At 45.0% G+C, this 14668-nt stretch overlaps 1 protein-coding gene across 1 annotated transcript; it reads right to left on the reverse strand.

Annotated features, from left to right (window-relative positions):
• Positions 1-5: 5 nt before the first annotated feature.
• GABRP (gamma-aminobutyric acid type A receptor subunit pi) lies at positions 6-13340 on the reverse strand. The gene is given in 11 exon segments (XM_066196995.1): positions 6-2031; positions 2432-2625; positions 3134-3286; positions 4520-4657; positions 6996-7078; positions 7946-8163; positions 9184-9251; positions 11644-11753; positions 13078-13167; positions 13287-13315; positions 13317-13340. Coding segments are annotated over 11 exon segments (1422 nt in total). The 3' UTR covers positions 6-1716.
• Between the last annotated feature and the right edge of the window lie 1328 nt (positions 13341-14668).

The following is a 14668-nucleotide window of genomic DNA, read 5'->3' on the forward strand; positions in this document are numbered from 1 at the left end:
GGTTGTGTTCATATCACAAACATTCACTTTATTACATTTAACGGAATGAGCTTCAAATGCCAGTATATACAAGCCAACACTTCATTATTGGAGTTTGTGTTTATCCACTTGCCATTGTCAGCCTGTTCCCCTCTGTCTACTTGTGCTGCTCTTTGTAAAAGTGATGATTTATGAATATGTGGGTTAAATCCCTCACAGTACAGCATGGTGAAGTGGTTCAATAAAAAGTTATTAAAGCAAAAAATCTATAGTTTCAAGTGCTCTGCTCACCTTCTCTACAAGAAAACCCCCAAGAAAAGATCCTTAAGTTAAGCAACACTCCCTGCTGAGACTGTAACATAAGCTACAAACTGAGAGGCCTCACCCAGCCAGAACTCTGCTGAATGGAGCCACTGCAGGCAATTCCAGTTCTGCCCACATAATTGCAGGATTGCCCCCTCTCAGTGATGAAAGCAGCACAGACCAAAAGAGGGTGCTGGGGTGGAGGAATCTGCCATAACATGTTCATTTTACAATTAGCAAATAAAGACTTTCAGTACTCCTAAGATACACAGTACCAAATGGCATTTGGTTTTTAATGTAACTGTGCGCCCACATTTCATTTATCTTTAAAAGAAAACTCCGGCTCCTGCTGATTGCAGGATAAACAAAGCTGACTTTGAGCAGTTTCCAGAGCCCACTTAGAATATGATTTTTCTCAAAAAAGTAACAGTGTTTCAGTGTAAAATAGAGAGTGAAAGGGTGATTTAGACTAGCTTACCCCAACCCACGCATGTTTTTCACCCAGCATCACTGCTGACTTGCCCCAGCTGCACAGCCGCATAAAGGAGGGGATGACAAATGGGCCACTTGTGCCTATGGCTGGCAAGGAGTGAGAGGCGCTTGTAGCAGTGAAGGTTGAAGGTAACACCCTCCAGGACAAAAAATAATTAGTGAGGAAGACATGGAAAGTGGTGGAATCTGTACAACTGCAAAACAGCAGGAAGAGAATAAGAGAAGGGTTACAAAATGATTTTGCTGCCTCTATTTCATGTCCCCAGATCTCTGAAAAAAATTCAGCTCTACAAACAACAACCTTCCATCTGTCTCAGGAATGGAGAACTTCAGCAAGTGAGGGTTACTTCAGTGAGTGACATGTTAAAAGCAGAGAGGCACCGCTGTGCAGTACCAAATCACCATCCTGGCACTGCAGCACCCGGGGCAAAGCAGCACCATGCACGGGAGCATCCCTCTGTGCTGCACTGCAGTGAGCTACTGCTGCTGCCTCAGGGCTATCACTGAACAGAGCAGCTATTGAGGCAGCAATCACAGTCTCTCTGTTCTCTCTGGCAAACAAAAAGTAACAGTCATTATCCTATACATCCTCTGGGACATCTCAGCTCGAAGATTCCAACCTGCTCCAAGATACCAAAATAATTCTGCCACCTGTAGTTCTCTGTAGCTGCTAGTGGAGTCCTGCATACCCATCTCCAGTAAGGTGAGGTGGGGAATGAAATGCAGGTACGAGCAGAAGAGCCCAGCACAGCCACTCAGCTGAACAGCTGCTGTCAGAGCCAGTGCTGCTGATGCATACTCATCTCACACACTTCTGGGTACCTCAGGAAACACAAGGAAGCTTTTTGTCCACATTGAATTCACAGAGGTTAGGTACCTGGATGCCCACTGGCACAACTCCTCTCTCCTTATGAAGTATGAGAATGAAGCAACTAATTTCTACTAAAAATATAGATAATAAGCCCAATAAAACACATTGACCACCATAAAAAACAAAGGGAAAAGCAATTTGGAGTAATGGTCCACATTGCCAGGGTTCTGAATTGTGAAATAACCAATAATCCTATGCATTTTGTTTCTCAAGACACACTTGCTTTTCTCATGACTTTTCATGGTCAAGTCACTGCAGTTAACATTATCGCTGGAAATCTCAATGCTTGTGAAGCTGATCTTCTGTTTATAGCTGGTGATGGAATTGTTGAGGATGTTGGTGATGTTAACTTCTTCCATTTCTTCAGACAGTTCATTTGGAGCCCCCTAGGAAACAAGCATGCACAGTTTTAAGATCTGCCCTAACCGGCAGAGGAAGGAGACCATAAGGATAAAGACATAAGAGCACAGCTTCATATGTGGTTGTCCCAATATTCAAACATACCTTTCAGCTGCTGCCTAATCCTAGGAGGGCCTTTCTGGATGCGGTCCTGTGAACCCAACAGGACTGCCAGTTAAGGCTGCTGCTCAGAAGTCTGCCAGAGAGCACAGCACTCCTGTGCTATTCATGTGTTTGTTACACACAAATGTTTAGATTTATTGCCAGTTAGGAGAAGCATTGTTGATGTATCCATAGCAGGAAGACCATTTGTCTTGTTCAGTTAACGGAGAACTAATTGCTCTCGGTCCAAGACCACTGACCTTATTAAGGTACCTCGGTCCTTACCTTGTCTGGTACTTTAGCTGCACTCTTCTGTGACGAGCTGTAGTGAGCCACTGCATATTCCACAAGGGCACCAAAGACGAAACTGAAGCAGATGCCAAGATAAACATCAATGGCCTTAATGAAACAGTTGGTTTTTGAAAGCGAACTTCGTGAGCCGATCATCAGAGTTGTCATAGAAAGCACTGTTGTAACTCCTTAGAAAACAGAGAGATATTTGTTGTGGACACTTTGGAGAAGTCTTGGCCTACCCTTCTGCTCATGTCATTGCCCTCTATTGTGGGCCAGATAAAGCACATAACTTCTTACCAAATTCAAATCATCCATCATAGCAACTGAAATGCATTTGTAGCATTCACTGGCTTCACACAGGCTCTCTCTGTCTTTGGCAGCTTGCCTCCAATAGGCAATTGGCTATCTTCTTTCTCATACATTCAGTAAAACATCCCCCCATCCTCCTCCCTCCAAAGCACACCACAAAGATTGTGTGCTTTGTCCTCTACTCGCTGCAGTGGATCTCCTGGTGGGCACGAGTTCCTTCCACAGCATCTCCTCCACAACAACCCAGCTCTACCCCAAAGAACAGCAGAAGACAAGCAGACCATTTATCCCGAAGCAGGTAGCTCAAGAAAAGTACTGTCTACCCAGCCTTCAAAGGCTACTCTGCCTGCTTAACTCTTCTCCAATCCTCAGGCAAGAACTCACCAATGCAGGTTCTTGCAGGCACTGAGTCCAGTGTGATCCAAAAAGAAACCCAAGACAACATGACAAGCAGAGTGGAGGGCACATAGGTCTCCAAAATAAAGTAAAGGACATTTCTTCTCAGCTCAAACTGTAGTATCAGCCGGGGGTAACTGCCTGTTTACGAAATGAAGAGACTTGTTGAATGTGAGATTCCCAAGGACACCTGAAGTAAAATTGGGACAGCCCGGTACCAGCCCTTCAGCTGATGGAGCTCAGCAGAGCTTATGCAGGTAACACACCTGACACAGGAAGACACGCACAGCACTGAGGCAAAGAGGCATCTGAACAACACCATCTGAACAGCACACACCTAGCAAAGCATCTCCTGCCCCTGAGCACAGCGGGAATGTTACAGCAGGGCTTCAGCTTCAAGCTGATGCTCTCACGTGTTCTCTCACACTCAGCACAGCACACCTTTCCAAACACATGCTCCAAAGGGTACTGCCAGGGTGAGCCTTACCTGATGGCTGAAAACAGACAAAACATTTTTCTCTTTATGTCAGCAGTTTCTGGCTCACATCCCAAAGCATCCCTGTGCCTTATCATCACAGACAATTGGAGCCCTGTTTTCATTAGTGATTTGTAATTTTTAAAAATGGTATCTTTTTGTGCTCAAAAAATTTCAGTCGTCTTTTAAAAAACAATTTGTTGTAAATACTAACATAAGGGTTCTGAGGCTGGATCAGTAGTGTTTTCAGGATATAGTTCTGCTCTATTAAAAAAAATTCCCTTTGAAGTGTATAAACAAAGTCCATGTTGTTCATGGGCTGTGTATGCAAGAAAATAACAAAACATTGTTATTTTTAAAACCTTGTCATTCTAAGGAAGTTTTGCCCCCTTTCATAGTACCTGTAATTGGAGAAAAGAGTATTTTACACTGGTAATGAAAAAGACATTGAATTCTGATCTACAAAAAGATGTCATTCCATCATGATAGAATTGTAATTTACAAACAAACGTATATTAAAAAAATTAATTTTACTCCCAGTTACTGTAAACATTGCTCTCTGCAGTATCTATAGACTGCGTACCTGGACAGAAGGAGCAGAGTTTCTTCGGGTAGGTGTGGAGGAAAATAAGGAGAATGAAAAAAATTAAAAATCCATCAAATGAATATAGTATATTTTAAACCTCCATATTTCTGTGGATTTCTATCTTACAGAATATCCTGACTACAGCTAATAGAATGTCATCACCTTTCGGTTCATCTTTTTTCGTGAGATTAATATCTCCTAAAGGCTTTAATTGCTTCAGGACTGAGTCAAACCATCCTAGCCCACAGGAGGAGAGGAGATGGGATCGGGAACAACCAAGAGCTTTCCCTGCTTTTTTCTCTCCCAGATTTACCTGTCTCCTGCTGTGACTTGGAGATCAGGGTGTGATAGTGCTCCACCGTGTACTGGGAGAGCTGCAGCTTCTCGATGCCATGCACGGAGTGGTTTCCCCTCAGCCAGGTGAAGGTGACATCGTTCTCATCGTAGCCCCCTGAGGAGAGCACAGACACTGTGACTGCTGTGGCCAGGAAGAGCCCAGCTGTGCCCTGCTCTGTCTTCTGTGGGGAGCAGAACCCTGAACCCAGCACTGCAGTCTGGACAGAGGCCCCTTAGCTGTATCTGACCATGGGGGGGACACAGGCTATGCCTTCCCTCTCTGCCCTTGGTCTGCTGCTCCAGATGTGGATGGGAGTACATACCTCTGGGAATGACACACAATGTGCAAGGCTGCTGAGAGCCTATTGCAGTTGTTTGCATGGGGTATTTATGTTTTCAAAGATAATCCATTGCTGACATACACAGCTTGATTAGAAACAATGGGATATTAGTACTGCTGTGGTTAGCCCTCAAACACAGTCTCTCTCTTCAGTCTGAGAGGAGAGCAGGAGAAAGACAGTGGTTAAAAAAGAGAATTCAGATCCCACTGAGCCTCTTACCATGGAGCAGAAGCACATTTCACTGAGTCATCTGTTCAAGTGTTTTGAAACATCAGAAAATGCATTTTCAATTAGTCAGGAGCTTACAGCTTAAACTACTATGTGGTGAGGAACCAGGCTCCTCTGACTGGGTACACATTGTCCAGAAAACCTGCTCATAAAATCAACCTTTTCTACATGTCATTCCTCCTCTTCTCAAAGGCATTAAGTTACTGAGGATAAATAAATACACACAACATTTAGGTGACACCAAATTCCTGCCTCAAAGCAGTGGGACTCCACATTTGCCATCTGAGTGCATGCCTCAAGGGATGTAAGTGATGACATGACCTCAAGTTAGACTGAGGGATACCTCAGTCTGAAGGATAAATCTTGTCCTGAGTTGCCAGCCTGCCATTCCCTTCAAATATTTGACTTAATTTAGGAAACAAGTCCATCAGTTTCACTGATTTAATTCTTTTATTAAGAGCCCTTGTTTGAGACCATGAGTAAGGATGCTGTGATTATGATAATAACCCATTTGTCCTGGTAGAAGGAATCAGATGCAGTTGCAGCTCTATTTACATCTAATTGTGTTTTCTTATTAGATGCAAATTACCAGATCTTGGGTGTGATGAACTCCTAAATTAGGTGTCCAGAGCATGAATCCCTGAGCAGAATCCTAAACATGTGACTTTTCAAAGTTCCTAAATGGTTTTATAAATCGTGGTTACTCAGGAAAATTTTATAATAAGTGATAGATGGTTGTTAATTCACCTGGTGTATATTTAAATAGCATTATTTCTGGGCACTTATCCTAATGAAATCTCCAGTGGGCAATATGTATGTAATTTCATTGGAATTATACAGCAACTGAGCATGATGTAGGACCCAATCAGTTATAAACCAGGCCTAAACATGCTCCACTTTAGCAGAACAGGCCAATCATTATTATTTCAGGAGCTATTCTTTGTAATAAAGTGAACCATGGTGAAATAATATGATTTTAATGTGAAAATAATATGTGCTTCTCTAGGTGCTTCATGCTGCAATCCCAGAAGTTAAAAAGCTGGTATGAATTTTCCATGCTCAGATGGTGGAAGTTTGGTTTTGTGCTATGCAGCAGGAGCTGGCAGCCTGTTTATCACAGGTCTGGAGCAGCAGCACTGCGCTGGCTGAGCTTTGGGGTAACATCCCTGCAGTGGCCCACATTGCCCTGGAGTCTTTCTCAGTCTTTCTTTCATTGCCATAGGTGAGCTTTAATCTAACTGAGAACAGAACTCACTGATAATTCCTCTTCTAGAAACTTCCCAGCCTGAGACTCTTCTGTTGACTAGGGCCCCCATCCTCTGTATCCCCTCCCTAGTTGGGGGGCAGGTACCACAAACCTGGGGTTGGCCCTCATTCCAGCTCATGAGTTTGAGAACCATGTTCAACTTCAATTGCTGTGAGAACCACCCTTCCCAATGTCCTTTTACAGTGGGGATTTGGGAGGGTGCAATAGGTAGTAGTTACCTAAAGATGTGAGAATTGTTCATTGTTGTACTTTATCACATGTACTTACCCCACAAGTTTGTTTTGAAGAAGCTGTGTGTTCAAAAGGACCTGAATTTTGAAAGCCAACCAATATTATGTCATGCTTTTTGTGCAAGATTGAATTATCTACACTTTAATAAAATATTCTTTATTACCAATTTTTTTTTTCCTAAACTGCACAGTGATAGGAATTTTCTGGACTGTGGATTACAACACAAACATTTGAAGAATGATGACGCAGAAGTTGTTTTCTTTTGGACATTATAATTCGCAGGAATAAAAATCTACTCCAGAAAGCCACTACACTTAATCCAAATATTCAATATGTGTAGTTACTTATGAATAAAATAATTAGACTTTTTAGAAGGCTATACTTACAGCTTTCTAGCTGCAGTCGGCATGTTTGTGTATCCATAGGGTATTTTGACAGGTCCATGTTACAGGCAACAGTAGTAGTGATTCTGCAGGAAGAGAAAGAACTCTGAAAATTGCAATAAAAGCATGTTTTACACAGCAAACTGGATTACAAAGCTCTGCTCTGTCTAGATTATTTGGACCTATGACATGAATTAACTGAGAACTCTCAAGAAAAAGCACTCTTTGGAGCCACTCCAATGAAAATGCAGCCCAAGGAGGAATTTTGCTTTGGTCTGGTGGGATATAGAGTGTAGATTCACTTTTTTGTCCATTGCTACACTTTGCACATCTTAAGGAGTCAGAATTGTGACATGAGGCACAGTGACTAACTGCACACATACTCTGGCTTACTCTGACATGGAGGTAGGTGAGGTAATTGGGACCCAGTTACTGCAAGCTAAGGAGAGCACCGTAGGAATTGCTAACTCAAGTGCTGTGCACCTTCCTGCAGTTCATGGACAAACACACTTCTTGGTAAAAAACTGAAGTCATCATTACCTGGCACTGGAAAAGCAAATGGTTTCCCATTATCGGTTAAACTTTTACTGTTGTGATGTCCTCCTTCCATTACTTCCCTGCCCCCATCTGACTGGATTTTCCCTCAGTGACATCTAAAGTCATGACCTCTCTGAGCAGGCCTCAGGACACACCACAGACTGTGATGGGAGATCCTGATCCTTGACTGGCATTTTCAAACGCCAGAACAAGGGGAAATGGATCAGCAGAAAATTCACAGCTGGCTTGTTGGCATTTCCAAACGCCAGAACAAGGGGAAATAGATCAGCAGAGAATTCACAGCTGGCTTGTTGAGCACAAACTCATGACCCATGACAGCTAGTACCTGCTCCTGTCCAGGGTAATTTTGGAAATCTATTCCGAGCCAGCAGCAGCAAAGCCAGAAGTCACTGTACCTTAAGGCATACAAGACAGTGCCATTAGAGAACAGCCTGATGAGGCGGTTGCCCACAGTGACATCGTGCAGGAAGGACCTCTTTGACTCCACAATGTAGGTGTCTGGCACCCAGAGCAATTCCACCAGGCGAGCATCCAGTGTGAAACTCCTGTTGCCATGGAAGACCAGCCGAGGGTCTGTCCAGCGCTGCCGCAGGGAGATGGTGGCTGTGTAATCCTGGGAAACAGAGCAAATCCTGGGAGCAGAGCCTGGGGATGTGTGTCCAGGCACCTGCATGGCACAGCTGGGGCACACCACGTGTGTGACAAGGGACGGAATACATCCTTGCTCAACCTAACACAGCCAAGCTTCAAGCTTCGCTTTCATCACAGATTTTCACTCTGTAATATTTCTAAATATTTCCACTCTAAGGTGTGGAGTTTGAAGACTAAAGATTATGCTTACAGTACTTTATGTTTTTAATGAGCAGATATTGTAACTGATGTTTTTGTGCCCATTTTGCAGGTAAGAGAACAGATGGGAAACACACACTTGAAGCCATACCGCAACTCATTGACGTTACAGATCAGTCATTGCCAAGAGTTGGGAAATTCCACACATACTATAAATCTGGTCATCAAAGAGGCAGTTTGGAGAAAAAAGGTAAGTGAACCCAACCTGTTATGTCAGGGGCATCTGAAAAAAAATCCCAAACAAGTGAAAAAAGAAAACTTATGCCTTCTATTTTAATAGGAATTTTGAATCTTAGAACACTGGGATTAACTTGAGTTTGGCCTGCCAAAATCAACCTGTTGTGACTGGAGCATTCTCACAGTGCCCCACCAGAAAAGAATAAGTAGCAACCACTCAGCTCTTAAGGTGATGCTTTGCTGAGCCTTCTGGACACCACAGGCACTGCTGGACTATGCAACTTCCTTCCTCACAAGGGATGCCGCATGGATTGGTTTCTTCTGTTTCCACAGGGTCTGATTTCCAAAAGGTGCTGAGTTTTTGACCAGTAGGACTTTTGGAACCACTTCTATTTACTTGTAACCCCACATTACTATGGCATCTACACAGTCTGCAGACATAAATAAGCTCTGTTTTCATCCCATCGCTGAAAGTGGTCAACAGCCCTTGAACAGCAAAGCAGTTTCAAAAGGACCATTTCTGTTCTGGACACACGGGAATACATGTGAGTATATATTTCAGATATATGCCAATCTTATCTTATAAAATAGAAGTTCTTCCACTTACCATGTCACTCTCCGATATACTAGAAATACTTGCTATGTCCAGACTCATTGCAATTTGTACAGGTTCTCCTGTAGAGGGAAAGAAATGCTTCAGCAGAGAGAAGGGAAGTGTGAAGGGCACAGTAAAACCACTCAGGATGCTGTGCAGGGTGGTCACTGTCCTCAGCCTCCCTCGCTGTCACTAAAACTGCAGAGTCCCAGAGGGTCAGACACAGTTTCAGACCCTTAGGCTCACAAATGACATGATCCAAAATGCTGTCGTCACTGTTAGGGAGGTGGGGTTCTGTGTTTGGTGATGGTAGAAGTGGGCTAAATACCCAGTAGCACTGGCTGCGAAGCTCAGCAGTTTAGATCACCAGCATTTCAGTGGCATCTGCCGTTGGACAGGCAGCCAGGGCCACGTTGTCCCTTGATCCCAGCCCACACCAGGTACAGAGCGGCCAGGCCAGGAACCTCTGCACAGAGTGCTTTCCACAGCTCAGGGAGCGCTGGGCAGCCCCAGTTCCTGCGGAGGAGGCAGCGAGAGGAGAGAAGGTCCCTGATTGCCGAGAACAGGAGGAGAAACTGCCTGGAATGCGGGGGAGCAGCGGCCTCTGCCCGGTTCCAGCTCCCACCCGAGAGCGATGCGCGGATCGAGGGTCGCGAGCGCCGGGAGCCACCGCGAGAGGGCAGCACCGCCCCGGACAGGGACACGGCGGCGCTGGGACACGGGACACGGGACACGGGACACGGGACACGGCGGCGCTGGGACACGGCGGCGCTGGGACACGGTAACACAGAGACACAGGGCAGGGAGACACGGTAAAACAGGGACACGGGGTAGGGAGACACGGGGACACGGGGCAGGGAGACACGGTAACACAGAGACACGGGGCAGGGAGACACGGTAACAGAGACACGGGGACACGGCGGCACGGCGGCGCTGGGACACGGTAACAAAGAGACACGGGGACACGGGGCAGGGAGACACGGTAACAGAGACACGGGGACACGGGGCAGGGAGACACGGTAACACAGAGACACAGGGACACGGGGCAGGGAGACACGGTAACACAGAGACACGGGGGCAGGGGGACACAGAGACACGGGGACGCCGCGCCGGGCCGGGCTCCGCCGATGCCAGAGGAATGCGGGGCTCCGAGCGCGGCTCGGCGCTTTCCAGCACAGCCCTCTCTGCCTGGCTGACAGCACAGTGGTGCCTTTCCTCGTGGAAATGCTTAAACTCCTGTTCATCATCTAAATCACAGTGAGGAACGACCAATGGACACAATTTCCAAAATTCCTTTCAGGTGGTTTTGGCTTTGTTTGTTTTAAACTGTTCATAAGTATATTTCATTTGCAGAAGATGTGTATTTTTTAAAGCAGCTGTTGTTCATGTCTCTGTCTATTCAGACTCAAGCCCACTGCATTTACTGAGCACAGGACACAACTGTGAGGACTCGGCCTCTGGGGGACGTCACACCAGAGTCCTGGCTGGTTTTTGTTTGCTGCAGATGCAGTGGATCTCTGTTATGTCGTAAAGAAGCACCTGCTCACTGGTGTCACAGGATTTAGAGGAGCTTTTTTAGTCCTGCATTAGGTCAGCCATTCTAAGCATATCAAGATGGTAAATTCTGTTTTGTCTCAGACATTTATTACAATGGCCAGAAAAAGGAAGCAGGTCAGGGCTGCCAGTAGCAGCAGGTCAGTCTACAATGGGAAATACCCATGGCCTTGTGAAAGCTGATGGGAATTTTTTCTGTCAAACAGGGTTTCATTAATGGTTCAGGCACAAAATCAAAACTAATAGGAATAAAAATCGTCATTGCTGTTTCTTAAACTTTCAATACTTTTCAGGTTCTGAATGTCATTCTGAGAAATCCTTTCCTCTGTGTGATGACAGTACTCACCTACCTGGAAGGTGAGAGACCTGACACCCAAATTGCTCAATAGCTTCAGATAAGTTCCTAAATTCCTGCCTGCTCCCAACTGTCCAGAATCTCACCAGGGTTTGAAACAGGTTTGTCTCTCAGTGTGAGGTGAAAGCATGTGTCAAAAGTCCATAATCCTGGCAAGAAGAATGGCTTTGTTCCCCTATAGCTGCATAAATAGCTGTAACAGCTGTACATGACCAAAACTAAAGCAGAAGAGTCAGGCTCTAAACAAAAGCCTGAACAGTTAGAGCAGAATTTAGTTATTTAGTCAGATCTTTCACAGAGATGTTAAAGGTTATAAATTCCTCCTCTTTACCGCACAGCTGGACATGTTACCAAGCCCCACACATATGTGCACCAGCTATTAAAGACAACAGTGTATGCACAGAAAGGAAGCCAGCTTGGGACACCAACTAATTTAAAAGAAACACAGCCTTTGAAACTGCAGAATCCTAAAGCAAGCTTAAAGCAAGCTTGAAGCCTGCTCTCCCCTCCACATGAGCCTTACAGACTGATTTTAAATGCTCCCTTGTGTGGAACCAACATACCACCAAAGTAGGGCCGGAGGTATTTGTTGTACCCCATGGTGAGGTTCTCAAATCCAGGGAGGAATGTTGTGCCCTTGCTGTGCAAGCTGGATCCATGGCCCAGAGAGCTCCTGGGGACACAAACACCAACTGTTACATGCTGGGCTGGGCACATCTGGTGTACAGCTGCAGCAGCTTCCAGTTTGTGCTCAAACAAACAAACTCTATAGAATTGTTATTAAAACCAAGTAGATAATTGAAATCACAAGCATTTGCTCACATTGCTGTCTTGGCTGAATAATTAGCACCTTCAAGAGGTGGGAAAATGGCAAATTGCCTTGGCTGATATCTACAGCCTGCACACACAGTATCTTAAGAAGGTTCTTAAAATAGCACAGAAAAATTAAGCAAGGTCTGTAGATGACAAGCCTGAACAATAAACCCCAATCTCCCCTTCCCACTCCTTCTTGTACAGCCTACAGAAGGAATATCCATTTCTTTTTTCCTCCCATTTATGACAACCTGAGACAAATCTCACAGCCCAAAAGCTCCTCCTTTCTAATCTCTAGTCCCCTAAGTAAGGATAATCCTCCTATCACGTGAGTGTCAGCTCCTACAGCTGCTGTCAGGAGTAATACTGGAGGTGAAAGGTGCGCTTCACAGACACCCCCTCAGCTCTGGGGGCAGTGCTGCTCCAGCTGCTGGGCATACTGAGGGTCCAACTCTAAATTACAACGTCAAAATTTACGTTTTGTGGCTGGATATTGAAGGCGGGAACTGTTTTATGAGGCTGACAGATCTGCACTCTCACACAGACAGTGAGAGGGACAGGGTTGGTACTGTTAGAGGCGATTGTTATGGTGCAGGGTGTCACACCCTCACCTGAGAAAAGTGTAATTGAGTGGAGGGTTAGGAGTTCGTTCTTGTTTTGGGCAGGAGGAGGTGGGAGTCCGAGCGTTTGCTGCTCCCAGTTCCAGGACCCTGCTCTGTGCAGGAAGCAGCCATGGAGATACTCACATTTCTCACCAAGAGTTTTTCTTCTGTTTCCTTCACAGCTGGGTTAATAGGGCCTTGGAGCTCCAGGATTTAGACTAAACAGGACCTTACAGCAGAACCAGGTTTTGCACAGTATAAATGTAAATACTTCAACAAATTTGGGACTTGTAGGTCCAAGGATGGTAATTACAGGGCTGGGAGCCTTGTGGAAGGCATTTTTTGTTAAAAACAACAACCTGTGCTGGTTCTGAACAGGAAATCAGGGGTTGCACTGTTGATGGACATATTGTGGTTTAGGGACCTATGCAGATTGCTCTCTCCTCTACCACATCCCTGACTGCACTCTGTCTCCTTTGGGTGGGCTGGATAAATGGAAGCATAGTTTCCTTTTGACCCACATTATTTATGTGAAACATCATTCAAATGTTCCCTTTAAAACAAAATAAACCCTCCACTTACTTTTGGGTTGGAAGGAAAAGACATAGACTGAAGAAGGAAAAATATCTGCAGAACATGTCTGGAGATTGTTTCTGTATTTGCTCTGCTTGTCTGTGAAGAAGAAAAGAAAGACAAAGATCTGTGGTTTAAGAAAAAATATTTTAAGGGAAGGAGACAGGGAAAAGAAATACTGCACGGTCAGAACCATCACAGAATGATGTTTAACATACCTGATATGCAGCGGCTCCTGCCCTTTTTTTCTGGCTAGTATCACTTTTCAGCATGTTTTATCACTTACCACATAAAAGACCCTGGTGACAACTCAAGTCTTGAAGTCCTTGACAAATTCTAGCTCCTCTCCTATCAGTATGGGATGGCAACTCGCTGATGTTGAGAATGGCACCACAGGAAGGGATTGATTAAATAGGAAAATGTGTGGGTAGTTCCCAGAGCAGTCAGACTCTGAAGCCAAGAGAGAGCCTACCCACAGATGCCACTTTCAGCCTCTTTTAGTCCCAGGCTCCCCTGCCCAGCCTCACAGAAGTGCAGTAACTTTGTGCTTCATTGACTGTACCTGGGATAAACACCTGCTATTAAATGCAATCTGGCAAGCCACTCATCGTGCAGCACAGCATGAGGTCATTGCACTTCAAATGGGTTTTGTTGACTTTTCTGGGAGTGGAACCAAATTTGGCTCATGCTGGCCTTGGAGCAGGTGCCAGAGTGGGAGCTCTGAACTGTGTTCTGCTCCACTCTGATCTCCAGTTTCTTGCTGGAAGTGCTGGAGACCTTTTTTTCAGACACCTTTTTTTCAGACCTAGCACCTCTCTCATCACACATGGCATTTAGGGCCTCAGCTTCCAATGTGGCTGCACCATAACAACCCAAATATCCTGAGTTTTCTGCTTGGATTATATTCTTCCTGTAGTAGCTCCCCACAGCCCAGAGGACACTCTGCCTCCTCAGCCAGATGCACAGCTGCGGTGCTGTGCCATGGGACAAGCAGAGCACCAGGAAATAACAACTTTGCCCACACAGAGCCAGTAAAACACCCAAACATTCAAGCACTGTGAATGCAGAGCATCCCACTGGAGAAAAGATAGGTTTTTCTCAAAACACAATATGCTCTTATCCAAGTCCCACATCTGCATTTCCAACAAGGCTTTGCTCTTCTAGCCCATTCTCTGAAATGGTACTCAGATGTTCCTAGATGCTCCCAAGGGGTCCTCACTATCATGTGAGAATGCAGGATCAGAGAGAATAATTTAACCACTTACAGCAATGTTAGAACACAATTTTAGTTGAAAAGAAAGAAGATTGGTCCAGGCTGTTTAAAAAACTTGCAGAAAGAAGTTAATTTTACAAATTAGACTTCAGGTAAAGTATGAGGCTTTATGAACTTCAGCTGAGGAACCTCTCATGAGCATCCCTGATGACTATCCCATGTTTTGCACAGGATGGCTGCAAAGAAAATAAACATATCAAAGACTGGAAGGCAGTGAAATGTAAATCGCTAAGTACTCCTGAGCAAGAAAAAGGTGACACCAGTGCCCAGAGCAGAATATAACCACAGCATTTCTTCACTGCTCAGTGTGTCAGTTAATACAATGGC

The sequence above is a fragment of the Chamaea fasciata genome, unplaced genomic scaffold (assembly GCF_029207755.1).
Source record: "Chamaea fasciata isolate MVZ Bird 193981 ecotype frontalis unplaced genomic scaffold, bChaFas1.0.hap1 SCAF_15, whole genome shotgun sequence".
Classification (NCBI taxonomy): Eukaryota; Metazoa; Chordata; class Aves; order Passeriformes; family Sylviidae; genus Chamaea; species Chamaea fasciata.